Raw genomic sequence first — 26,847 nt, 5'->3', positions numbered from 1 at the left:
GTCAGCGGGACTGACCGGGGAGCTGCAGGGAGAAAGACGCCGTGAGCGCTCCGGGGAGGAGCGGGGACCCGGAGCGCTAGGCGTAACACATATCTATTCCATCTCCTTCTATTTCCTCTCGGTTTAATCTCAGGTGAGACGATTTTTGCCAGTTGATCTGTAGCCCGGCCAGTTTATTATATTCTTAAAAAAAAATTTAAATTTCTTCTATCCGTTCCCGTGGATTTTGTATAAACAGAAGCGTGTTATCCGTATATAAAGATATTTCATTTTCTATGCCCTCTAAACCGAATCCCCTTAACCTACCATTCTGTCTTATCATGATCGACAAGGACTCTATATACAGAGCATACAGCATGGGTGACAAAGGGCACCCCTGCCTAGTTCCTCTTGTTATAAAAAACTTGTCTGATAGAGATCCCTGTATACTAATTCTCGCACAAGGTTGGGCATAGAGTAGTTTAGTCCACTTCATGTATACCTCCCCAAATCCAAACTTCTCTATAACTTTACAAAGGAAACCTCACTCTACCCTATCAAACGCATTAACCATGTCTAATGTTAGGATAGAGTGGGGCCCCTCCCCCTTTTGTTGTATAGCTGCCAATATCCTCTCCACACCCACGCTCATGTGTCTCCCTACTATAAAACCCGTTTGATCCTCATGGACTATCTTGGGAATAACCATCACCAGTCTTGTTGTCAGTAATTTGGAAAAGATTTAGTATCAGAGTTTATTAACAAAATCAGTTTGTATGATTCGACCTTCTTTTGGTTTTTATCTTTTTATAATAATAAAATTATAGTTGCTTCAGACATCAAATCTGGAAGTGTACCACTATCACAGGATTCATTTATTGTTTCTTTAATTATTTGACCTAATGTCTTTACATACGTCTGTAAAATTCAAATAGAAGCCCATCGGGGCCAGGAAAAGATCCAAGTGGTGTATACAGAATGATATTCATTACCTCATCACATCTAAGAGCCCTATCCATTTCCATTCTATAACTGTAATACGTTTTAGGTGTATTAATTTTAATCAAAAATTCAGCAATTTCTTCCTCCTTACCCCCACCCTGTTTTGTACAGATTTTAAAAAAAGTAAACAAATTTGGTCAAAATATTTTGCTGATCATTCGTCGCTTCCAGATTCCAGCTGAAACAACTCTACAGGTTTCATATTTTTCTGTGTTTTTACAACCTTGGCCATAAGTTTGGAGGGCCTCCCAATAAAATTCCTAAACCCATCAAAAAAGTTTTTTTTGTTGTGCTTGTTTTAATAGATATTCTGTAAAATTCTATAAAAACTTTTTTTCTTTAGTGAAATTTCTTTAATTAGGATGCCTTTTATATAGGCTTTCAAGGCGTCCCAAGCATAAACATCCTCTGTTGTACCTTTATTCCTATTCCACAAGGATATAATCTCTGATTCTATATAATCATGCCTTTGCAGGACAGTTAGCCATTGGGGATTCAATCTAGGGTGGGCTCCTACTCTGTTCCACTGCCAGTGTGACGCTCATGGGGTATGATCGGAAACTGTCTTTTTACCATAGTTTATCCGTTTCACCAAAGTTGATGCCAGTTGATTAGTTATATAATGGTCCAATCTGGTTGCTGTCATATGGGTTTTACTATAACACGTATAGACTGTTCTCCCTGGATATAATTTCCTCCAAGTATCACACAAACCCAGTTCCTCTACATATCTCGCTAACAGTGTCGTCTTGGGACATTTCCCAACTGTCCACCCTGCCTTGTCCAGCCCAGGGTCAAAAACTGAATTGAGATCCCCATTTATAATCAAGGGTATCTCCTCTAATGTATTAATAAAAACTGGAAATTCCCTGAAAACTTGGACAGAGAAGGAGGGAGGTATGTAAATAAATGCCAAAATACATTCACATTGACTGACCCTACAATGAATAAAGACATATTTGCCACTACAATCCACCTTGACCTTAATTGGCTCAAAGAGGATAGCATGATGCACATAAATAGAAACCCCACAGGAGTAAGAAGAAAAAAACGAGTGGTACTCAAATGCTGCTCATTTCCGATGTGCCTTTGACAGTGTATTCTTTGTCAAGTGAGTTTCCAGTAATGATACTATCACTGGTATTTGGCTAGAGATTTGATCATATATAGCGCACATCTTATTTTTCTCTGCCATACCTCTGATGTTCCATGTTATTATCTCAACCATTTTCTAAGGAGAGAGGGAGAGGAGAGAGAGAGGAGAAAGAAAAAGAAAAAAAAAGGGGAAGACAGAGTCCCCTGCCCCATTTACCCCAAAAGCCTACTGAGACTGGCGCACCCCTAACACCCCCACCTCCCCCAAACTCTGAACCTGGATTGCTCCAAGTGCTCTTACTCCCTGTTAACCCATGTGCCCAACCGCCCCCTCTATGCAAGTCTATGGGAGGGGGTGTGATGGCCGCCACGCCCCCTCCCATAGACTTGCATAGCGGGGGTGACATCACACGGGGGCGTAGTCGTGACGTCACGATACTCCGGCCCCGTCGTCGCCACCCGGTTGTTTGTGAGCTGGCACCGCAGCGTGCAGCTCAAACAGGTCGGTGGTGAATACAAGTGGCAGGACCCCGGCGGTGAGACATCTTATCCCCTATCCTTTGGATAGGGGATAAGATGTCTCGGGGCCGGAGTACCCCTTTAATAAGGATAGTCTTGTAGCTGTGCCGAACACACCTGTTTCTACATGTAACTGAATCTAAATTGTGTACCTATGATACAGTGCAACCAGTATAATGTGAAAAATATACATTGTGCATATGTTGTCTGCTGCACTATGGAATAAATCATATGGCATTTACCCTCTACTATTGTTTTGGTTCCATGACCATGGCCCAATACATGCAAACACTTCATGAATAAGAATATACAGTAGAATCTCCCAAAAGCGGACACTCATGAGGAAAATAAGATGTCCCCAATTGGGAAAAAAGGCTCAAAAATCTTTCTAATTAACAGATTACTTTACTGTACTTACCCCAGAGATTAATTACCTACAAAACAAGATGAAAAGCAATATTACAGTAGAATCTCCCAGTGCCATTTAATCACCCCTTATTACCCCCTTTTATTACCCACTGTGCAAATTAATCACCCCCTGTGCCATTTCATTCCTCCTTTATCCCTCATGCCATTCCTCCCCCGTGACATTTCTTTCCCCCTTTATCTTCCTGTGCCATGTGCCAAATCAACCCCCCTTACCCCTTGTGCCACATCACTTTTTTCTTCCCTCCTCTCCTTGTTGTTCTTTTTACCTGGCCAGCAGGCTCAGGTGCAGGGACTCGGGTTTGACATTCTCCTGACGTCCTCTGCGCTGTACTCACTGAGCCTGCAGCCACTGCTCCTGCTCTCAGTAAGTGCAGTGCAGAGGAGAATGGGGAACATCAAACCTGATCAGTGTCCCTGCATCTGAGCCTGCTGGCCAGGTAAGAAGAACAACAGGGGGAGGAGGGAAGGGGAAGAGTGATGTGGCACAAGGATTGTGGGAGGATGATTTGGCACATGGCACAGGGGATATAAAGTGGCACAGGGGGATAAAAGGAGAATTAAATGGCACAGGGGGTGGTAAAGAAGGGTTGATGAATTTGCACAGAGGGTAATAAAGGGAAAATTAAATGCTACAAGGGGGATCAAGGGGAATTTATGTGGCACAGGGGGTAATAATGGGGGGGGGGTTATTTGGCACAGGGGAATAAAGTGGCACGGTGGGATAGGGGGGGGGGGGGCGAATGATTTGGCTGGCGGACATACAGGAGTAGGACACCACTGTTAAAACAGCGTTCTTCTGCTTGTGTGCTGGGGCTGCTGCAGGTATTGGCTGTACTCCTTACTGGGGTATTGACTGTACCCCCCTGATGGCGGCCCTGTGTTTAAGGCAGGCCGGCACATAAGCCTGTTTGTCCCCTATTATCAGTGTTTTTTGTCCCCTATTGGGAGTGTTTTCTCCCCTACTGGGAGTGTCTTGTCCCATATTGGGTGTGTCCACGTCCGCTATTGGGAGTGTCCCCTATTCGGAGGGTGCAAATACATTAAGCCTCATGGGACTCTTCCAGGGAATAATAAAATGTCCGCTTTCGGGAGGTGTCCGCTAATAGAGTTTTACTGTACTGGTTTTCATTTAGAGGCTAATATCGTGTACACACCTAGTCCTGCTCTCGCATGGATATGCCTCTATGTGTCTAAATCATTTTGGAGAAAGGTAGAAGAGTTGTCTTTATGTGAGCATATTTGGATATCTTGATTTAGTTTCATGTTTGCCATATATGTCTGTGCCTATAGTAAGTATTTATAAATGACCTGACTGTATTCCTGGCTCTTTCCTATCATTTATACAATCTGTATTCACTATCATTAGTTAAACTGTTCTTACATTTTGGTAATTTTATATCTGTTTCTTGTTTGCTGTTGAGATGTTATGTTGTTGAATAAAACATCTGGAAGGGTAGATAACCTTTTCGAAAAAATTCTTTCAAGTATTTGCTGTATGTTGGAGCAGGAGTATCAGATTCCTCTTGTTTGAAATACAAGTGAGTAGCACTTTTATTTATCAGCTGGTCCTCATACTGGCGCTCGCTCCATGAGGTAGCACAAGCCGCAGGGAATCTGCACAGTCCCATTTGAAGCTCCAGCTGTAGTCACAGGCTGCTGTCAATATTGATAATTAGCATTTCCAGCTTAAAGCCATAGATTATACATCTAACAGAGTAATGTGACTATGCAGGACTTCGTGTGTGGTGGTATAGGATATATTCAGCTCGCCAAACTTGTCAATGCATCCTGTCTCTGGAACACAAAACCTTAAAACAACCATTATTCAAGGGGTATTCCGGGCAAAAACATTTTATCCCCTATCCAAAGGATAGGGCATAAGATGTCTGATCACGGGGGGCCTGCTGCTGGGACCCCCCGCAATCTCCCTGCAGCACCTCCCATAGACATGAATGGAGGGGGCGTGGCGTGACGTCTCCAGTCCCGGAAACCCGGAGGTTTCCAAAACTGAAGACGCAGCTCCCGCATAGAATGCGGGTGCTGCAGGGAGATTGCGGGGGGTCCCAGCGGCGGGCCCCCCGCAATCAATCATCTTATCCCCTATCCTTTGGATAGCGGATAAAATGTTTTTACCCGGAATACCCTTTTAAGCTGAACAACCTAATAATGAGAAGATGATGAGGATCTCTAGGTATCCTCAAGTAGCCACAACTATGATTCCAGGAGATTTCGTAGAACAGTCTAATTCACCTCTAGTTTTCAAGTATCCCCAATAGGTCATAATTTGAGGATAATGAAGAAAATATCTGTCAATGCCTGACACAAGGACAATAAAAATATAATCAGTAATACTGGAATCTAGAAAATGTCAACAAGACTGCACCATTCGTGAGGTGAGATTAGGTCGGGGGTCTGTATTTACTCTGGGGTATGCTCTGAGGTCGATATTAGTTCAGGGTCGTTGGTTTGAAGTCTACATTTATATTGGAGTCTGAGGTTTATTTTTATTTTGGTCTACATTCCAAATTTAATCTGTAATCTGGTCTGGGGATTTGTATTTATTTCTGGGTTCTGGGCTTTTATTTTGACGTTTGGGGTCTGTATTTATTTTGAGGATCTGGGGTTTGTAAGAATTCAAAGGGATTGGTCTGTTCTCTGCATTTTTTTCTCTCAGACTGGAATCTGAACTGGGGACCAATGAAAAACAATGATCTATAGTGATCAAAGTGATAACTTCCGACTTACGTTATTGGAAATGTTTAGATCTGTTTAAAAAACGTATTTTAGTTGATGATTTTAATTATCAAAATGGCAATATTTTACAATGAACAAGCAAAACATTATATTATTGGCAATGGAAATTGAATTGCTTTATCATCCCTGGCATAATCCGATGGCTTTCCCATTATTAAATGTATTGTGGTTAAAAACAAGCTTTTAAACATTATGGCTCCATCTGCGGCAGAATTGTGATGCACATTTATTGGGCCTATTGTGCCAAAAAGAACAGTAAAATGCACCTAGATCGACAAGGGGGTATGACTTTTCTATAAAGAGGGTAAGGCTTAAAATGTGACATCATGCACCAAAGTTATGGCCCACAGTTTTGTCTAGAAGTAAGCCAACAAATAGTTGGTCTAAACATAAACCATACAGTCCAAGGATGTGCCAGGTTTATCAAATGCCATAAGCAACTATGATAAATCAGGTGCATTCGAAGACTTTCTTGACTGTCTAAGAATTAGGCAGTTTTATTAACTCTTAGCCATATAGTAGTGTTTATGGTTACTTTTATTTCCACAGTAAATATGACTGATGATACTTGAGAAAATGCCAAACTATGTAATGTACAGCCCACCCTGCTTTATTTTCATGAAACAACTACATTATGCAATAGCCTTAAAGGGGTATTAGAGGAATTTTTTTATTTGACTATGCTACAGGGGCTGTAAAGTTAGTGTAGTTCATAATATAGTGTCTGTATCTGTGTGTGACGGTTTTCTCACAATTCTTCTGTGATTTTCACCCCAATATTTATTTTTAACAGCATACAAAATGACAGTTGTCTCAGATTTTTCCCAGGTTGCAATGCGGCCGAGACCTGTCTCACTAGTCAGTTGATGACAGGGAGCCTGTCTGCTTCAATGGGTGGAGGGATCCATCTGCAACTAATGCAACAGCTGTAGGCACCCTGATTGAAAACCGCACTGATTTGAATGGATGCAGCTCATTTATGATTCAATGGGTGGGGTGGCTGATGTGTGGTAGGGAGGAAGATGGAATTGTGGGATTTGTAGTCAAAAAAAGAAAAGTCAAATAGGAAATACTAGTTCACAAACAGCTAGCCACAGTGCTATGGTAATCTCCCAACATAGCCATTTAGCCCCAAGACAAGCGCGGATCCTTCCTAAGCATGCCCATTACTGTCTGCCAGGTACGTACTAAAATCACCTTATGGTGGAGAACCCCTTTAAAGTGTTGACCCAGAAACATGGTGCACTCTGCACAGATCGACATGGAGAGATGAAGCTTCCACTGGGTGGTTGCTGAAGTAACCATATGATACCCGGCGAGTTTGCACAAGTCCTATTAATTAGAATAGGGCTTGCGCACCGAACTCTCTAAGCGTTGTATGGTAAACTGACCGCCTGGTGGGAGCTGCGTCCCTTCTGTGCAGAGCATGTGTTTCCATAGTTTTTGTAACATTTAAGAGACTGTATTGTCACCTTGTGTTATAACCGTGGGGCTTTCATACCTCTATTGGAAATGGCAATTACTATAGGTTGTTATAATAGTGTTTAATACCTACAGAGAATGATCCAAGGAAAAAGGCCCATGAGTGCCTACAACCTATTGATGCATGCAGAGTCTGGTCCAACAGAACTGTAGCATTAACCCCTTAAGGACCCAGCCATTTTACACCTTAGGACCAGAGCGTTTTTTTGCACATCTGACCACTGTCACTTTAAACATTAATAACTCTGGAATGCTTTTAGTTATCATTCTGATTCCAAGATTGTTTTTTCATGACATATTCTACTTAAACATAGTGGTAAAATTTTGTGGTAACTTGCATCCTTTCTTGGTGAAAAATCCAAAAATTTGATGAAAAATTTGAAAGTTGCATTTTTCTAACTTTGAAGCTCTCTGCTTGTAAGGAAAATGGATATTCCAAATAAATTATATATTCATTCACATATACAATATGTCTACTTTATGTTTGCATCATAAAATTGATGAGTTTTTACTTTTGGAAGACACCAGAGGGCTTCAAAGTTCAGCAGCAATCTTCCAATTTTTCACAAAATTTTCAAACTCACTATTTTTCAGGGACCAGTTCAGGTTTGTAAGTGGATTTGAAGAGTCTTCATCTTAGAAATACCCCACAAATGACCCCGTTATAAAAACTTCACCCCCCAAAGTATTCAAAATGACATTTAGTCAGCGTTTTAACCCTTTAGGTGTTTCACAGGAATAGCAGTAAAGTGTAGGAGAAAATTCACAATCTTCATTTTTTACACTCGCATGTTCTTGTAGACCCAATTTTTGAATTTTTACAAGGGGTAAAAGGAGACAATTTATACTTATATTTGTAGCCCACTTTTTACAAGGGGTAAAAGGAGACAATTTATACTTATATTTGTAGCCCAATTTCTCTCGAGTAAGCACATACCTCATATGTCTATGTAAAGTGTTCGGCGGGCGCAGTAGAGGGCTCAGAAGCGAAGGAGCGACAAGGTGATTTTGGAGAGTACGTTTTTCTGAAATGGTTTTTGGGGGGCATGTTGCATTTAGGAAGCCCCTATGGTTCCAGAAAAGCAAAAAAAAAAAAAAAAAAACACATGGCATACCATTTTGGAAACTAGACCCCTTGAGGAACGTAACAAGGAATAAAGTGAGCCTTAATACCCCACAGGGGTTTCACGACTTTTGCATATGTAAAAAAATAATAATAATTTCACTAAAATGTGTGTTTCCCCCCAAATTTCACATTTTTGCAAGGCTTAATAGCAGAAAATATCCCCCAAAACTTGTAACCCCATCTCTTCTGAGTCTGAAGGTACCCCTTCAGTTTTTTTTTGCGTTTATCAAAACCGCTGTAACAATCAGCCACCCCTGTGCAAATCACCTCAAATGTACATGGTGCACTCTCCCTTCTGGGCCTTGTTGTGCGCCCCCAGAGCACTTTGCGCCCACATATGGGGTATCTCCGTAGTCGGGAGAAATTGCATTACAAATTTTGGGGGGCTTTGTTCCCTTTTACCTCTTGTCAAAATGTAAAGTATAGGGCAACACCAGCATGTTAGTGTAAAACATTTTTTTTTTACACTAACATGCTGGTGTAGACCCCAACTTCACCTTTTCATAAGAGGTGAAAGGAGAAAAAGTTCCACAAAATGTGTTAGGCAATTTCTCCCCAGTACGGCGATACCCCATATGTGGCCCTAAACTGTTGCCTTGAAATACGACAGGGCTCCAAAGTGAGAGCGCCATGCGCATTTGAGGCCTGAATTAGGGATTTGCATAGGGGTGGACATAGGGGTATTCTACGCCAGTGATTCCCAAACAGGGTGCCTCCAGCTGTTGCAAAACTCCCAGCATGCTTGGACAGTCAACGGCTGTCCGGCAATACTGGGAGTTGTTGTTTTGCAACAGCTGGAGGCTCCATTTTGGAAACAGTGGCGTACCAGACGTTTTTCATTTTTATTGGGGAGGGGAGGGGGGCTGTGTAGGGGTTTATATATATATAGTGTTTTTTACTTTTTATTTTATTTTGTGTTAGTGTAGTGTAGTGTTTTTAAGGTACAGTCACACGGGTGGGGGATTACAGCGAGTTTCCTGCTGCGAGCTTGAGCTGCCGCGCAAAATTTGCTGCATCGCAAACTTGCAGCCTGATACTCACTGTACCCTGCACATTCACAGGGGGGGGGGGGAAGGGGGGTAACCTCCAGCTGTTGCAAAACTACAACTCCCAGCATGCACGGTCTATCAGTGCATGCTGGTAGTTATAGTTTTGCAATAGCTGGAGGCTCGGAAACACTGAGTTAGGAGACAGACAATGTTTCCCAACCAGTGTGCCTCCAGTTGTTGCAAAACCACAGCTCCTAGCATGCCCAGGCAGCCGAAGGGCCTATTGGGAGTAGTAGTTACGCAACAGCTGGAGGAGAACAGTTTGGGGACCACTGTGTAGTGGTGTCCAAGCTGTAGCCCTCCAGATGTTGCAAAACTACAACTACAAGAATTCTCAGGCATGGTGGAAGTAGTAGTTCGGCAACATATTTAGAGCCAGATGTTGCCGAACTACAACTCCCAGCATGCTTGGAGTTGTAGTTTTGCAACATCTGGAGGACTACAGTTTGCAGACCACTCTGTGCCCTTCCAGATGTTGCAAAACTACAACTCCCAGTATGCCAAAACTGTCCAGGCATGCTGGGAGTTGTAGTTCTGCAACATCTGAAGGGCCAGATGTTTCAGAACTACAACTCCCAGCATGCCTGGACAGTAAGGGCATGCTGAGGATGTGTAGTTTTGCAACATCTGGAAGGGCACAGTGGTCTACAAACTGTGGACCTCCAGATGTTGCAAAACTGCAACTCCCAGCATGCCCAGATGCCATTAGCTGTCTGGGCATGCTGGGAGTTGTAGTGTAAGGGGACCAGATGGAGCAGTCCAGATCGCTTTACGTCGGTCTGGACTGCTGCAAAGGTCCCGCAACGCCGCCGAAGATCCACTCACCTGTCGTCACCGCCACTGTCTCTGCCGCCGGGATCCTGGTCTTCAGGGACGAGGTAAGTACCGGGGCGGGGCCCCAGCACTCCCCTGTCCCCCACCGCGTCCTCCGGTCTGCCTCCCGCTCTCTCCGGACTTCCAGGGGCCGGGCAGGGCGGGAGGAAGTAACCGCCCCCCTGCGATTGGTCGGTTAGTTCTAACCAACGAATCGCAGGGGATAGGAGGAGGTGGCAGGCTTGCCACCTCGCTCCTATACTTCAGCATGGTCTTGGCTGTCTATGACAACCGGGATCATGCAAAATTACCGGGCGGTCGGGTCCCTGTGACCCGATCAGTCCGGTAACGCCGCAGATCGCAGGGGCGATTTCCCTCGCGATTTGCGACGATCGCCGACATGGGGGGCCGACATGGCCCCCCTCAGCATTTGCCCTGGATGCCTGCTGAAGCATTTCAGCAGGCATCCGCTTCCGATCTCTGCCCGGCGCGCGGCAGGGACCGGAAAACGCCAGGACGTTTGGGGACGTTCTTGGACCTTAAAGCCCAGGGTGCCAGGATGTCCCCGGACGTCCTTGATCCTTAAGGGGTTAAAGGGGTACTCCGGTGGAAAACTTATTTTTTTTTTTTTATCAGCTGGTGCAAGAAAGTTAAACAGATTTTTTAATTACTTCTATTAAAAAAATCTTAATCCTTCCAGTACTTATTAGCTGCTGAATACTACAGAGGAAATTATTTTCTTTTTGGAACACAGAGCTCTCTGCTGACATCATGACCACAGTGCTCTCTGCTGACATCTCTGTCTATTTTAGGAACTGTCCAGAGCAGCATATGTTTTCTATGGGGATTTTGGCAGCAGAGAGCACTGTGGTCATGATGTCAGCAGAGAGCTCTGTGTTCCAAAAAGAAAATAATTTCCCCTGTAGTATTCAGCAGCTAAAAAGTATTGGAAGGATTAAGATTTTTTAATAGAAGCAATTTACAAATCTGTTTAACTTTCTGGCACCAGTTGATAAAAAATAAATAAATAAATAAAAATAAAAATTCCACCAGAGTACCCCTTTAATTGCTAAAAAAGTGAAAGCTAGCTATGGTACATAGGTGCCAACACACAGCGTTTAGCCACTTTTGACATATGGAGCTATCTAGCTGGAAATGGAAGCATATCCTGACCCCTGGCCACCTCTGGAAGTGGATATTACTTTGACATGCACCATCTATTCAAGCATTGTTGCAGACAAAGTATACCTTTTCACCGCAACATTATTCCCTTTCAGCTGGGTAACATGCCCTGCCACACTGCAAAAAATATTCAGGAATGGTTTGAAGAATTATTAATTTGACCTCCAAATTTTACAAAATCACAAAGAGGGACATTTATCAATGTTTACTTATGTATTCTTTTTTTTTAGTAATTTTTCCCTTACTTTTTTTTGCTTATGTGCGACTTATTTATCAACTGGTTTCAGCCTGTTGATAATTTTCTTTCACGTAAGCAATTTTTTCTTTTTTACTTTGGTAGTAGCTTTTTCTGCTCCATGTTTGAGCTGGAGTAAATTTTGTCAATTTTTAACCCTGTTTTTTGCGCAGTTGCGACTGTCGCAGTTAATAAATACCTGCCTACCCGCAGTCCATTTTAAAATTATCACTACGTAGTTAATTTTTGGAAAACTTGCTTTTCTCGCTTTCCAGTCAAAATGTCGCACGAAAAATCGCGTAGTCGCAGTTGCGACAATTTTGCGACAATTATAGTAAAGAAAACCTGACTAAACCCGTTGATAAATGTCCATAAAAGTAACTGATCATTTGAGGAATGTACTGGAAAAACAAATTTCACCTATGGAGACTGCACCTCAAGGTTCAAGGGGCACCTATACAATACAGTACTAGACTAGGTTTTAATGTTATGGCCGATTAGTGTACACTTCTATGTGTGACCTATTAACACATGATGATTAACTCTTCCGTAATAACTAGTAATGATTTACCAAAAAATAACTTTACATCCAAATATATTTTGTGCGTTCCTCAAACAGCTTAACATTGTTCCACACTGAGATTTGCGAAAGTAGCTCTTACTCATTTTCTGTGGGTATTGAATATTTTAACATATTAAATATTAACTGTTCATTAAAGTGCTCATCTATCTCCCTTTTTTTAGGGTCCTGTGTTAATGAACTGCTTGCTCAGATGTGGCCTGCACACTCCAAGTGTAATTTAGAAGCCATAATCATTAAATGAAGGTTGACCCTATGATCAAGCTTTATGACTGTGCCCTCCTAGTTCAAATGCTGCTTGGAAGAAAGACAGAAATATTACCACCTGGCCCAAAGCAAATGGAAAATAAATCTTTTAGACCTATCAGCATGTATGCATTCAGAGACAACTTGATCTAGTTTATGGTTTTTATTTAGGTACACTCACCAGAACCTTTATAGACAAGAAAACTAGGAAAATAGGCACAACATTTCTAATGTTAGGATTTCTTAAAGGGGTACTCCGCCCCTGGCATCTTACCCCCTATCCAAAGGATATGGGATAAGATGTCAGATCGCCGCGGTGCCGCTGCTGGGGACCCCCGGGATTGCCTCTGCGGCACCCCGCTATCATTACTGCACAGAGCGAGTTCGCTCTGTGCGTAATAACGGGCGATACAGGGGCCGGAGCAACATGACTTCACGGCTCCGCCCCTCATGACATCACGGCCTGTCCCCTTAATGCAAGTCTATGGCAGGGGGCGTGGCGGCCACCACACCCCCTCCCATAGACTTGTATTGACGGGGGCGGGCCGTGACGTCACGAGGGGCGGAGCCATGACGTAACACTGCTCCGTCCCCTGTATTGCCCGTCATTATGCACAGAGCAAACTCGCTCTGTGCAGTAATGATGGCGGGGTGCTGCAGCAGCAATCCCGGGGGTCCCCAGCAGCGGGACCCCGGCGATCTAACATCTTATCCCCTATACTTTGGATAGGGGATAAGATGTCTAGGGGCGGAGTACCCCTTTAAATGAATTTATGTTGGTTGACCATAGTGAATGTAGAGATGGTTTTGTAAAGTCTATCGATGCTGTGTTTATTTCCGATATTTGCAAGACTTTGTAGGGGAATGTTCTCCTGACACAATCACATGTCTATCCTGCTACAGGTTACTGTTTTTGGTAAGTTAGGAATTACTATACAGTGGTCCCTCAAGTTACAATATTAGTTGGTTCCAGGACGACCATTGTATGTTGAAACCATTGTATGTTGAGACCATAACTCTATGGAAACCTGGTAATTGGTTCTGAAGCCACCAAAATGTCATCCAAAAATAGGAAAAAGTGAGGATTAAAGAAAAATAAGTAGATAACTAATATAGATGAAGCAAATCCTTACATATAATAGTAAGAAAGATCTGCTGGTGCTGTAAATCACTGTCTATGTCAGTGCTTCCCAACCAGGGTGCCTCCAGCTGTTGCAAAACTACAACTCCCAGCATGCCCGGACAGCCGCTGGCTGTCCGGACATGCTGGGAGTTGTAGTTTTGCAACAGCTGGAGACACCCTGGTTGGGAAACAATGGTTTATGTAGAGGACAGGAGCTTCTTCCAGGTCCTGTACAGTACACACAGTGTCCCAAATGGAGCCACCCTTACTTGGTGTCCAAAAGGAGCAGCTAACCCTGGCACAGGTAAGGAGTAGTACAGAACTTGCAGTTCCTCCCTGTATTGTAGGGGGCGCTACCAGACAGCCAGTCAGTGCATGCACTTCAGTAATATAGGTGATTTACCAGTAAAATGCCAATTCTGAATGGTCAGTTCTTCCAGTTGTGACATGTTTCACAGATCTGGACTGTCTGTACATTGTAAGTTGAGTCTGGTTTCAAGTTACAATGGTCCAGAAAAGACCATTGTATGTTGAAACTATTGTATGTTGAGGCCATTGTAAGTTGAGGGATCACTGTATATGTGTATGAGCATACAACATTTAAGGGTAAAAACATTGATAATAATGTGTTATTTCAAATGATTATATTCTTAAAGGGGTTGACTGCCACCGTTTGCTTTTACAGAAATCTTGTTCAGAATGTGGGCTGAGATAGGAACGGCATAGCTGTCTAAACCAGTCTAACTTTAATCTGAACAGCTGTGTCACCATTGATCATTGGAACACCTTAGTTCTGCAGACATTGATGGTCAGGATAAACAATCTATGAAAAATTCAGGAAAAAACACTTTAAACAGTAAAACAACGTATTCAAAATCACTAATTTTAATAAATATGCATTAATAAATGGGAATTTATTAATGCGTATTTATTGCCTGGTAATTGAGGTAGATCCTTCCTGGACTCTCCTACCTTCTACTATAAGGGCAACACATCTTTGTTTGGTTTAAAGGAGTACTCCACTGGAAATTATACATTTTTTTATCAAATGGTGCAAGAAAGTTGAAAAGATTTGTAAATTACTTTTATAAAAAAAAAAATCTTAATCCTTCTAGTATTTATCAGTTGCTGTAGGATCCGCAGGAAGTTATTATTATTATTTTTCTTTTCTGCCTGACCACAGTGCTCTCTCCTGACACCTCTGTCCATTTTAGGAACTGTCCAGAGTAGGCGCAAATCCCCATAGAAAACCTATCCTGCTCTGGACAGTTCCTAAAGGTGTCAGCAGAGAGCACTGTGGTCAGGCAGAAAGGAAATTCAAAAAGAAAATGGATCATAACAGCAGCTGATAAGTTCTGATAAGGTTTTTTAATAGAAGTACTTTACAAATCTGTTTAACTTTCTGGCACCAGTTGAAAATGTTTTCTAGTGGAGTACCCCTTTAAGGATATTAATTGGCTTTCTTAGACTCCAAACCCCAGTCTAACCTTTATGAAATAGATTGTGGCATACAATGTTCACATTCCAGTATGTGACAGTAACAGGTATCTATTTTAGTGTACTGGTGTAGGGCAATTTATCCTCTGTCCAAAGCATAAAGGATAAGTGTCTTATTGCGGTCGGTCACCCTAGCCCCCCCTATGAATGGAGCTGTGTTGACCACAGCATGAAATGGTGGCCAACATGACCCCTCCATGCATCCATATGCCCCTGTCTACAAGAATTATGGAAACAGCTGAGCTATTGCTTACATGTGTGTACAGCAGCATTCTGTAATGGCTGGTGATGGAGAAGTGGATCCGCTGGACCTGTGTGGAAGATGACGTGGGCCGTACCAGGGAGCGGGGTCTAAGGTACTGCTGGTTTTCACCAGAGCCCGCAGCAAAGTGGGATGAACTTGCTGTGGCAGGTGGCACCCAGGTCGCTACCCTGATACGACTCACACACGCTACACCCACACAGGCTGCCAAGGTGTAGCGTGGCACAGGAAGGATAAAGCAAGCTCGTAGTCAGGTCAGGCAAAAGGTCAGGGCTCGCGGCACAGGAGCGTGGTCAGGGACGTAGCAAGGTGGTCAGAGGCTGGCGGCACAAGAGCAAGGTCAGGAACTTAGCAGGAAGGTACGGTACACAGATAATCAGAAGACACAGGAAAACGCTTTCTATAAGGCTTTAGGAGACACAAAGATCCGGCAGGGGTCAAGGGGAAGTCAGTCCCATTTATAGAGTCAGCGCCCAGCAATTACCAATTGTCAGCGCGCTGGTGCACGTGCCAGCAAACAGGATGAATAGGAGTGTGGAGAGGTGAGTAGGGGCAGGGGACACGGGAGTGACTGCGATCTGGGGAGCGGACCGCAGCACCAGAGAGGGGCAGAGGCAAGCACTTGCGGCCAGGACACTGGACCGCAGAAGCGCCCATAACAGCAGGGGAGCGCCTCCGGTCAGGACACCGGACCCCAGGAGCGCATGTAACACATTCTTTTAATTTATTTATTTATTGTATGTAATAAAGGCAAACTGTATTAATTTTATTTGAAGAAAAATCTTTTGTATCTCACTTAATGAAATGTTTATGTGATGAGGGCAGTAGTCTTCAATAACCCAAACTGTGTTCATGTATGAAGTAATATTCTGGTTAAATACTCCTCGTTGTAGAGCTATTCCTGAATCCAGAAGCTAATAAAACAACATTACATCATTTCTGTCATCATGTGCACAATACATCTGAGACTATACTTGCAGTTAGTACAGAACAATAACTAATCTTTAAATGATTTAGCCTTTTGTAGCTATGATCTCTACAACAAAGCATTTTTTTCCTTTATTACTCAACTCCAGGATTTGAGATGTCCAACAAAAGACATAGATTTGTGGCGCTTTAAAGGTTACAGAGACGACTGCCGTAACCATCAGTCAGATGACTGTAAAAATCTTCAAGCGCTTAGTTGTTAAATAAAGCACAGCGATTTCTTGTCTTGCAGGAAAAGACATATTGCACGGAAATTCTCTTTAAAAGAAAGACTTTCTCAGTCTCAGGTCTTCACCAGGACTATCCTTCATGGCTGAGGGATAGTACTTTACAACGCTTAGAGGGAATAAACAGCTTTTAATGAAGTTGCATTGCCACATAATGGGTATCATAAAATTGCCTTCATAGTACGGGATCCCTGGATGGTTCTTAATATTGACAGAGTCGGAATATGTTTTGATAAAGCTGTAGAGGCAGCTGTGAAGAATACAAAGTCACCTTAAATTACCGGCTTGAAATAACTGGCAAATACAAAGAGCCGCACTCGGTGCGATAGGAGTTCGCCTTTGGGGTGGTCTGTCAGACCTGGTTTGCAGGTAGCATTTTATCCTGAAGAACACAGGGTTTCATTGCAGCAAAACAGATGTTCATCTTGTCTCTCTATCGGCTGTTTGATGAGAAATTTATTGCTCTTCTGCTGGGATGAAGCTCCACTGCTGTGGGAGTCTATTAGCCAGACCAGCTTCTGGAAAGAAGCCAGAAAAGCAATGTTTTGATGAAAGCTCCTGTTCTGTGGGCGCCACTAATAATGCATTGGCTAGACTCTTCTTATTGGACCATTGATTGCCCCTGATTTGATTTATTGATCAATACCCCTCAGATTTGGCGTCTGAGAAGCTGAACTAATCTTTAACCGCTGTGAAACATCTCTGGCTGGTGGAGAATTAGAACTGATAAGGAATGTATGAAAAGAATCTGAGCTTATCTTTATCACACAGTGCGTCTGCTCTGTCTTCAGTGGGGAGAGTATGTGTGTGCAGAACACAATCACCAGGCAGAACAGAACAGATCTATACATTGATGGAATTCAAATCCTCCAGCATCGATTACCATTATAACAAACAGTGGTGCACAGAATGGCTGATTATTTTTAGACAAAGATTCTGTGCTCTCAGCAGCAATTTTGCTGATGCTGTCAATGTGTCAGATGTCGCTGTTGATTGCAATTAGATGCAAAACAAAAAATATCAAACCATCTGCATCCACGCTTTTATTCCGAACCTTCCCACAGACGCATCTTCTCCAGCTCTTCATCTTTCAGCTTCTGGGGGTTCAAGGATCGTTCCGATCTCAGCCTGGTCTATTTAGTGACATTTACTTCATCCATCAATCAATCAATGCTTGGTGCGTTTCGGATTCTGCTAAACAGGTATTAACAGGATATCATTTTCAGGCTTTCTGGAGGGATTTCTCAGTATAGGATTTATTGAGGCATAAATAAACAGCTTGATATTAAGTGCATTTACACAGGCTTCATTACAGGGGTGTAACTATAAGAAATGCAGAGGATGAGGTTGCATCCAGGCCTGCGGGGGGCCTATTAGGTAACTCTTTCCTATATGAGGAGACCAGTACTATAAATGAAGCACTGCGGCCCAGTATTCTTAATTTATGCCTCTGCCCATTACAGTCTGCAAAAACTGGCCGTACATTTTACATACCTATGTCTTCTCCTTCCCCTATATACATGGGCGCTCAATTCAGCAAAGTGTGCATGTTCTCTGAATAGGCAAAGGGAAGAAGGCTGCTCTCCTGAGAACAAAAGAATTGGGCGTGCTGAATCTCAGCATGCCAGACCATTCTCTCCATATCATCTGTCACTGGGGAAGGGTCAGGAGGCACCATTCTCATAGGATTGTGGGACGGTCCTGCTGACATTTAAATGGGCACAGTCAGATACAAAAACGTTTGATATGTTGTAAAGCATGTATAACCAATAAGTTTTGCAAATGCTTTCATTAGAAAATTTTCTGTATTTCATACTGAAAAAGCCAGTCTAACAACTGCCCCCCCCCCCCCTGCCTGCTTGGACACATACTAGTCCTGCTGTGTCCATGCATCATCATCTATGTCATGGACAAACTTCCTTGATTGACAGCTGTGAGCGCAGGGCTCACAGCAAGAGGAAAAATCCTCGCACTGTCAGCTTGTGTCCCGCTACTGTCAGTGAGGACAAGCTGGGAGTTGTAGTTTTGCTAATGCTAGGGGAGATGTGAGCAGACAGCATATTGAGGGAGGGGGTGGAGACCTGCACAGTGAGGCCACGCCCCCTCCCTTTGAGAGGAATTCAGACTAGTGAGCTAAATTAAAAGTGTAATAAAAAAATAAAGGTGCTAGACACATAAAAATTAGATGTACACAGTAAAGAGTAGGTACTGACTGATATATATAAAAAAAAGTTTTTTTGTTGGATCTGACGGGTACGCTTTAAGGGTTCAGCTGAGCTGTATGGTCAGTTTACACTGTTGTGAGCCTTGGTCAAACAGTTGGCCAGTTAAAGTGGTCATGGAATCAAGTGGTGTCTCACGCCTTGTGTCTAATTAAGGGTCCGTAGAGGAAAGTCCAGGGTGAGCGGCATCTCAGTGTAGAAGCGTAGTTTGGTGCAGAGCAGCAAAACAAAGCCCAGGTCAGGACACAAAAGTAGAATTTCAAGTGGTTTTATTCCGTTCCATAGCAACGTTTCAGCCGCCCATGTGGCCTTTAATTAAGGGTCCATGCACATTAGCGAGTGTTTAGATCCTGTTTTCTGTTCCCTTTTAATGAATACGCAGGGATAAGATTGCAAATTATATGTTAAATGAGACCGGTCCGCCTGAGAGTATCCATTACCAATCGGAACTGTTTCATTATGAGATTTTTCATTACATCTCATCTTAGAATGAATGGTCATCATTTGCCCAATTTCACTGATCATCTATGGCCAATTTGATCCTATATAAATGGCCAGTATGGACTAAAATGTGAAACCACATGACTAAAAGGATTGTTCACCTGACAATTATTCATTCAGTGGTTGTTAAATATTCAGCCTACTTGTATCTAATGTGTCTGGCCACCTTTACTTAGTGCTGAGCTACCCTTTGTTATTTTGGCATTAACTTTAGGTTAAAATGATGAATGGAGCCATAAAGGGGTTTCCCTATTAAGCAGAGTTGGTATTAAAGGGAACGTGTCATGAGATTTTACCATACATAAAGCATGGCAGCACGTTATATATGGTAAAATCTTTACCCTCACAATCCCCAGGAGATGTTCCTGCCCGTAGGGATGGTGAGGATACGTATTTAGAAAGTCTCCCCCGTCTGCCCCGTAAGTAGTCCCCTGTAGAGCAATACTTACCTAGTCCTGTCTTCTCCTGATGTAATCATGCCCACTTAGTGTGATTTACAGCCCACGTCATTATTCTGTTCCCTAAGCAGACAGAATAGAGCGATGACGTAGGCCATGCCCATGCTGTCAATCACACTGAGGGGGTGTGATTGTAGCCAGAGAAGACGAGATTAGGTGAGGGCACTTTTGAACTTCATATCCTCACCATCCCTGCGGGCAAAAACATCTCCTGGGGATGGTAAGGAAGGAGATTTTACCATATATAACACATTGCCGCACGTTAGATTTGGTAAAATCAGCTGTGTAACATACATATATGTTAAGGAGTATACATGTGCTGTGTTCTTCTCCCCATGGATCTGATCACTTCCTGGTTTCCAGTGAACTGTGACCCTGCTGTTGCCATGCAACATGGTACACAGTTTCCCACAATCCCCCTTGATTATACACAAAGTAGAGACTAACGGGCTATATGCAGTTGAAATGAACATGTCTGAAGACCTCAGTATGCAAACATTTGTAGAAATGCTTATACATTGGAAATATGTTTTATTTCACATAATTCAGCAATTTAGACATATTTTTCTTTGTTATTTAAAGGATAAATAAAATGCCGGCAGTGGTAGATATACCGTATATGACTGTAGGAGGTATATTATTTTTCTGTTATTTTATGTTCAGTCAGTTCTTTCAATCACAGGATTCACTATGTATAACATTGTTTTACTTTGCAGTTTTGTGATAATATGTAACTCAGAAGCTGCTTAAAGGGGAACTCCGGTGGAAAACTTTTATTTATTTATTTATTTTAAATCAACTGGTGCCAGAAAGCTAAACAGATTTGTAAATTACTTCTATTAAAAATTATTACTCCTTCCAGTACTTATTAGCGGCTGTATACTACAGAGGAAATTCTTTTCTTTTGGGATTTCTTTTCTGTCATGACCACAGTGCTCTCTGCTGACACCTCTGTCCGTTTTAGGAACTGTCCAGAGCAGCATATGTTTGCTATGGGGATTTTCTCCTGCTCTGGACAGTTCCTGACATGCACAGAGGTGTCAGCAGAGAGTACTGTGGTCGTTACAGAACAGAAATCCAAAAAGAAAATAATTTCCTCTGTAGTATACAGCTGCTAATAAGTACTGAAAGGATAACTTTCTGGCAAAAAAAAAAAGTTTTGCATCGGAGTACCCCTTTAAACGCCTGACAATCATTAAGTGCAATTTTATCCTTGAATGAAGTTCACACTGCATACTTTGTTCCACACTTTGTAGAGGAGAAGTGGAATTGAGATGTTCTAGCTCAAGCACAATGCTCTCCAAGTCTAGCACTTTGCCAAATCATGGTCTTTTCCAGCTTGTATTCACTGTCAAGTATATGCCATCTGTCCGTCTGTCTGTCTATCTATGTATCTATCTATCTCGCATTTCTATCTATCTTCTGTCTGTCTGACTCTGTCTATTTATCTCATATCTAACTTTTTATCTTTCTATCTATCTCTTTATCTATCAAAAAAAAAAAAAAAAAAAGACAAGAAGGTAGCAGCACTCCATCAGATCCAAAGGAGAAGTGGGTGCAACTCAGTGGGGATCCCAGGTCACAGGGTTCCGAGCTTCATACAAGTGGAAAAAACCACCGCAGCACTCCAAGGCTTGTGAAAAAACGTGGATAGCGTCTATTCCATCATAGTACAGAAGGCAACATTTCAGCTGCTAACATGCAGCCTTTTTCAAGCAATTACACAGCGCAAATGAAGAGATATAAATATGGTGGATACAGTGACATCATCCATTACATCACTCATTTGCATAAAGATAATAAAAAATGTAAACAGTGGCGATCAGTGCAATAAACAGACATGTACAATGCAGTTTAATTCATACATAAATGCAGAAGGTTTACAGTAATTAGTGTAACAAAGTGAAGTATCATAAATAAAACTCATAGAGGCGGAGGCTTTGGGCGGATACTGCATGATGTAAACAGACGCGCCGGCGGTGCAGTCATTATTTCACAGGCGCGCGCCGACTGCTGGGCGGAAGTAAACAGAGTACGGAGGTCAGCCAGAATTGCACATGTATGCGCATGCGCACCATGCAAGAAAGTGTCACGCAGCCATGCTGAGTACTGGCACATACTGGATGGACGTCCGCGCAGACTAGGGCAACGGGCTCAACTAAGGGCAAACAAGTACTGGAAAAATCGATGCAAATGCCATATTATGAAATAGTGAGAATAACAGTAGAAAGCTGGAACAGCTAAGGTGTATAAGTATCATAGCAGGTAATGTAGAGCAGAAAGTACAAGATGGGTCACAATACACGCTAACCGCAGCTGAAATGTTGCCTTCTGTACCTGTACTATGATGAAATAAACGCTATCAACGTTTTTTCACAAGCCTTGGAGTGCTGCAGTGTTTTTTTCCCACGTATCTATCTAGACTCACTGAATGGTTGATATATTGTTAGGTCTCCCAAAAATATTGACCAATAGGGAACCTCTAAAACATAGCTTTTATTACGTCTAATAAAAATACACACAGTTGAAAAAAAGTAAAAAAATGGGTGTATTTTTTACTAGACGTAATAAAAGCTATGTTTTAGAGGTTCCCTATTGGTCAATATTTTTGTATCTATCTATCTAGCTATCTATCTGTCTCATATGTATCTCCTTTGTATCTATCTATCTGTCTATCTATCTATCTATCTATCTATCTGTCTCTAGCAAAAGTAAGTAGAAGCAGCACAATCAAATATTGCATACAAGATGATAGGTACAGAGAGGCAGAAACAGTCTAGGTCACAGGCTGAAAAAGTCAATCTAGAACAAATATCTAGAACAGCACTCCAAATAGAGTATAAAAGTGAACTTCATTCATCCTTGTTAAGATGCAACGTTTTAACAGCATCATGTTGAGTACCTCATGTAATTCTAGACATTTTGCTATTAACTTGCTGTTAAAATTCTCAACCTTTATGGGGGGAGATTTATCAATATGCATCTGTGTGCAGCGACTTCACAGCCTTTTTTTTTTGTTGTTGCTGTGTTTTTGGCTTATGCCACTAGGTGGCTCTGCTCTGCTTCAAACAGTTTGGTCTCTTCCTGGCCTGGCAGGAGACCAAACTCAGAAACTGCGTGCGGGGCATGGCAAGGCACAGCTCTCGCAGGCTTCAGTATTGTCGCGCCTGCTGGGAAACGCCCACTTTCTCCTGCCAGGAGCTCACACAATGTGAGCAAGGTGAGAGGTAGGATACAGAGCTTTTTAAAGGTCGAAAAAAAAATTTTAAGTGCAGGAGGGGTGTTAGGAGTAATTAGGGAATATAATCTGATATAATCTTAGAAAATATGGTTTGATGATAGGTACTCTATAAACATGCTTGAAAAAGACGACGTGATGCCATTGAAATGATACACCTTAACATGGTTGAATAAAGTTCCCTTTTTTCCATTATTTAAAGTTCTGCAGGACCTTTCTTTCTTTTGGATTATCTATCTGTCTGTCTGTCTGTCTATGTATTTTGTCTGTCTGCTTTCAAGTGGAGCTGCTGGTGTATAGGAATGTGTCTTCAGAAACTGGCCTATGATTTGAATCAAGCTTCAGTGTTAAAAGTATTATCTCCAATGTTGTTCTTCAAATGTCCAAATGCATTTAAAATGGAAGACTAAGCCACTATGCAAATAATTTTTCTATTTCCTAGGTTTTATATACTGCTTCCATACTTCTCCATGGTAACAGACTACAAGCAAATCCTGTGTAGTCTGACCCTCCCTCTGCCTCCTTCTTGATATCCCTTGCACTCTTCCATCAACCCTGTTTGTCCCAGGTTTTATCTACCTCCCTGCTTCAGGTTTATTACCTCTTAGGTATTCTCTCCCTTCTAGAACTATTTACCCCAAACCCCCTCTTCAGGGATAATACCGTATTTTTTGCCATATAAGACACACTTTTTCTTCCCCAAAACTGGGGGGGAACAGTTGGTGCGTCTTATATGGCGAATACACAGCTATCGCGACGGTCCCTGCGGCCATCAACCGCCGGGACCCGCGGCTAATACAGGACATCACCGATCGCGGTGATGCCCTGTATTAAGCCTTCAGACGCGGCGATCAAAGCTGACCGCCGTGTCTGAAGCGAAAGTGACACTAACCCGGCTGCTGAGTCTGGCTGTTCGGGACACCTTAGTCGAACAGCTTACAGGACACCGGGAGGGACCTTACCTGCCTCCTCGGTGTCTGCTCCGTGTCGGGATCCCCTGCATGGCGGCGCTCTCCTTTGAGGTCGTCAGGCACGCCGTCCCGTCATCCAATAGGAGCGGCGTGTGTAGCGACGTGATGATGGCGACGGAGAGCGTGGATCCCGGGTAAGCGCCGGGTACGAGGCGACAGCGATGGAGCGACATCCAGGGCAGCGGTGACGGGTCCGGAGCGGCGGGGACACGTGAGTATTACCTCCTATTCAGTGGTCTTCAACCTGCGGACCTCCAGATGTTGCAAAACTACATCTCCCAGCATGCCCGGACAGCCGTTGGCTGTCCGGACATGCTGGGAGTTGTAGTTTTGCAACATCTGGAGGTCCGCAGGTTGAAGATCACTGTTGGGTGCAGAATCTTTTTTTTCTAGATTTTGCACCTTTAAAATTGGGTGCGTCTTATATGCCGGTGCGTCCTATAGGACAAAAAATACGGTAATTCCCCCTTAGGTATCCCCTCCCTCCTTTCCCAAGGTAGTACTCTCCCTCCTTTCCCAGGTATCATCTCTTCTCTCTATACTCCCACCCCAGGTATAATTTTCCCCAGTATAATCTCTCCTTTTCTTCTATTATTATCCACCCAGTATCATCTCTTCCTCCCCCAGTCTCCACCTCCAGTATCATCCGACTCCCTCAGTACAAAGGATGATTTGCTCACAAAATATAAACCAGTTTCTTGTGCTACAGTGACTACGCATATACAGTATGTCCTGATAAAGCAGTTCTTTTATGCTATTTGGTATGCTCTTTTTTTCAATATATCAACTGGCTCCAGAAAGATAAACAGATTTGTAAATTACTTCTATTAAAAAATCTTAATCCTTCCAATAGTTATTAGCTTCTGAAGTTTTCTGTCTAACTGCTCAATGATGAAGTCACGTCACAGGAGCTGTGCATGATGGGAAAATATCCCCATAGGAGCTGACAGGTCCCGGGACGTGAGTCATCAGAAAGCAGTTAGACAGAAAACAGCAACTCAACTTTAAAAGCTAATAACTATTGGAAGGATTAAGATTTTTTAATAGAAGTAATTTACAAATCTGTTTAACTTTCCGGAGCCAGTTGATATATATAAAAAAAGTTTTTGCCTGGAATACCCCTTTAATATGTTCTTCTGGCTTCTCTCTGTCAGTACTCAAGGGCAAAGCCTAGATCTGGTGTCATCACTGTCAGATACTGGACAGGTTTATTGTACAAGTAAAGAAAAATAAAGCTTCTATATTTTTAGCCATAGTATATTCTTAAATTGGCTTTGCCGTGATAGAGTGTAAAGGCACGTCACTATATGCCATGATTTCCTAATTGATATGTGTCTTATAAATATGCCCAGCCATATTAACATTAGATTACCCCTCTACTTTTGTTAATATTTGTCCCAAGACATCGGTTTCAAGATATTCCTCTTTTTCTTAAACAATCCTCTGTACAGTGCTGCTCATCTTATACCTAATTTTATATGCAGATCTTCTTATGAATGTTATTTAGGATCTTTGGATAAATGTCTTTCACCATCGATTCCAAAGATTGGTTGGCTTACTGAGAACAAATATTTCACACCCAAATTTTGGCACATTTCTGGCGCAATTCAACACATTTCAGCCATTTGTTGCTAAGTCAGAGCTATTGTCAAGGTATAAAACTGAAAGGGGTGTGCTTGACACAGTGGATTCTTCTTTATGGTGCATTTGCTTCATAAATACTGTCACGATGCCGGCTGGCAGGAGGTGGATCCTCTGTGCCAGAGAGGGATTGGCGTGGACCGTGCTAGTGGACCGGTTCTAAGTCACTACTGGTTTTCACCAGAGCCCGCCGCAAAGCGGGATGGACTTGCTGCGGCGGTAGTGACCAGGTCGTATCCACTAGCAACGGCTCAACCTCTCTGGCTGCTGAAGATAGGCGCGGTACAAGGGAGTAGACAGAAGTAAGGTCGGACGTAGCAGAAGGTCGGGGGCAGGCGGCAAGGTTCGTAGTCAGGGTGGATAGCAGTAGTACTGGTACACAGGCTTTGGACACACAAAACGCTTTCACTGGCACAAGGCAACAAGATCCGGCAAGGAAGTGCATGGGAGGAGGTCAGATAAAGGCAGGGAGCAGATGGAAGCCAATTAAGCTAATTGGGCCAGGCACCAATCATTGGTGCACTGGCCCTTTAAGTCTCAGGGAGCTGGCGCGCGCGCGCCCTAGAGAGCGGAGCCGCGCGCGCCAGCACATGACAGCAGGGGACGGGAACGGGTAAGTGACCTGGGATGCGATTCGCGAGCGGGCGCGTCCCGCTGTGCGAATCGCATCCCCGACGGCCATGACAGTGCAGCGCTCCCGGTCAGCGGGACCGACCGGGGCGCTGCGGAGAGAGAGACGCCGTACGCGCTCCGGGGAGGAGCGGGGACCCGGAGCGCTAGGCGTAACAGTACCCCCCCCCCTTAGGTCTCCCCTTCTCTTTGTCCGGTAACTGCCTCCCCTGGGATGAGGACACCGGGAAAGGATGGAGGGATTCCTCAACGGCAGGCAGTACAGCAGGAGTGGGAATGGGGAGGGAGGGCAGAGGGCGAGGCCTGGCACGGGGCAGTGTGACACCAGGACGAGGGCCATGAGGAGGCACCGAGGCTTGCCTGACTGGACTGGGAGGGGGGGAGAGGCACTTCTTAAGGCGGGCAGAGTCCATAACGACCTTAGGGAGACCGGATACAGGAGGAACCACAGGGTCACGGCAGGGAGTACTGGTAACCGGTTTAAGGCAGTCCTTGAAGCAAGAGGTACCCCAGCTCTTGATCTCCCCTGTGGACCAATCCAGGGTTGGGGAATGGTGTAGAAGCCAGGGTAGTCCAAGGAGAACTTCAGAAGTGCAATT

General features: G+C 43.3%; 1 protein-coding gene and 1 long non-coding RNA gene across 9 annotated transcripts in view; one reads left to right on the top strand and one right to left on the bottom strand.

Annotated features, from left to right (window-relative positions):
• CUX2 (cut like homeobox 2) overlaps positions 1-26,847 on the top strand; it is a 467,974-nt gene that overhangs the window by 186,258 nt on the left and 254,869 nt on the right. For 2 of the 6 annotated variants that reach the window (XM_056536466.1, XM_056536457.1), the window contains exon 1: positions 17,559-17,789. The exons of 3 other annotated variants lie outside the window; for them this stretch is intronic. In XM_056536466.1, the coding sequence (XP_056392441.1) occupies positions 17,559-17,789 (231 nt within the window). Of the gene's footprint in view, positions 1-17,558; positions 17,790-20,240; positions 20,256-26,847 lie in introns of those variants that run through there. One more of the 6 variants, XM_056536518.1, reaches the window with a different exon arrangement.
• LOC130285204 (uncharacterized) lies at positions 17,647-20,242 on the bottom strand. Of its 3 annotated transcripts, none has more exons than XR_008847292.1 (3): positions 20,008-20,242; positions 18,082-18,288; positions 17,647-17,781 (listed from the first exon to the last, which is right to left on the bottom strand). It is a non-coding gene; the product is annotated as an uncharacterized LOC130285204 (long non-coding RNA). The 3 variants fall into 3 exon arrangements; XR_008847295.1 differs by having other exon boundaries at positions 20,063-20,242; XR_008847296.1 differs by having other exon boundaries at positions 17,661-17,778.

Source organism: Hyla sarda, chromosome 1 (genome assembly GCF_029499605.1).
Source record: "Hyla sarda isolate aHylSar1 chromosome 1, aHylSar1.hap1, whole genome shotgun sequence".
NCBI classification, from domain to species: Eukaryota; Metazoa; Chordata; class Amphibia; order Anura; family Hylidae; genus Hyla; species Hyla sarda.
The sequence above is the reverse complement of the archived record's forward strand: the minus strand, read 5'-3'. Positions and strand labels throughout refer to the sequence as shown.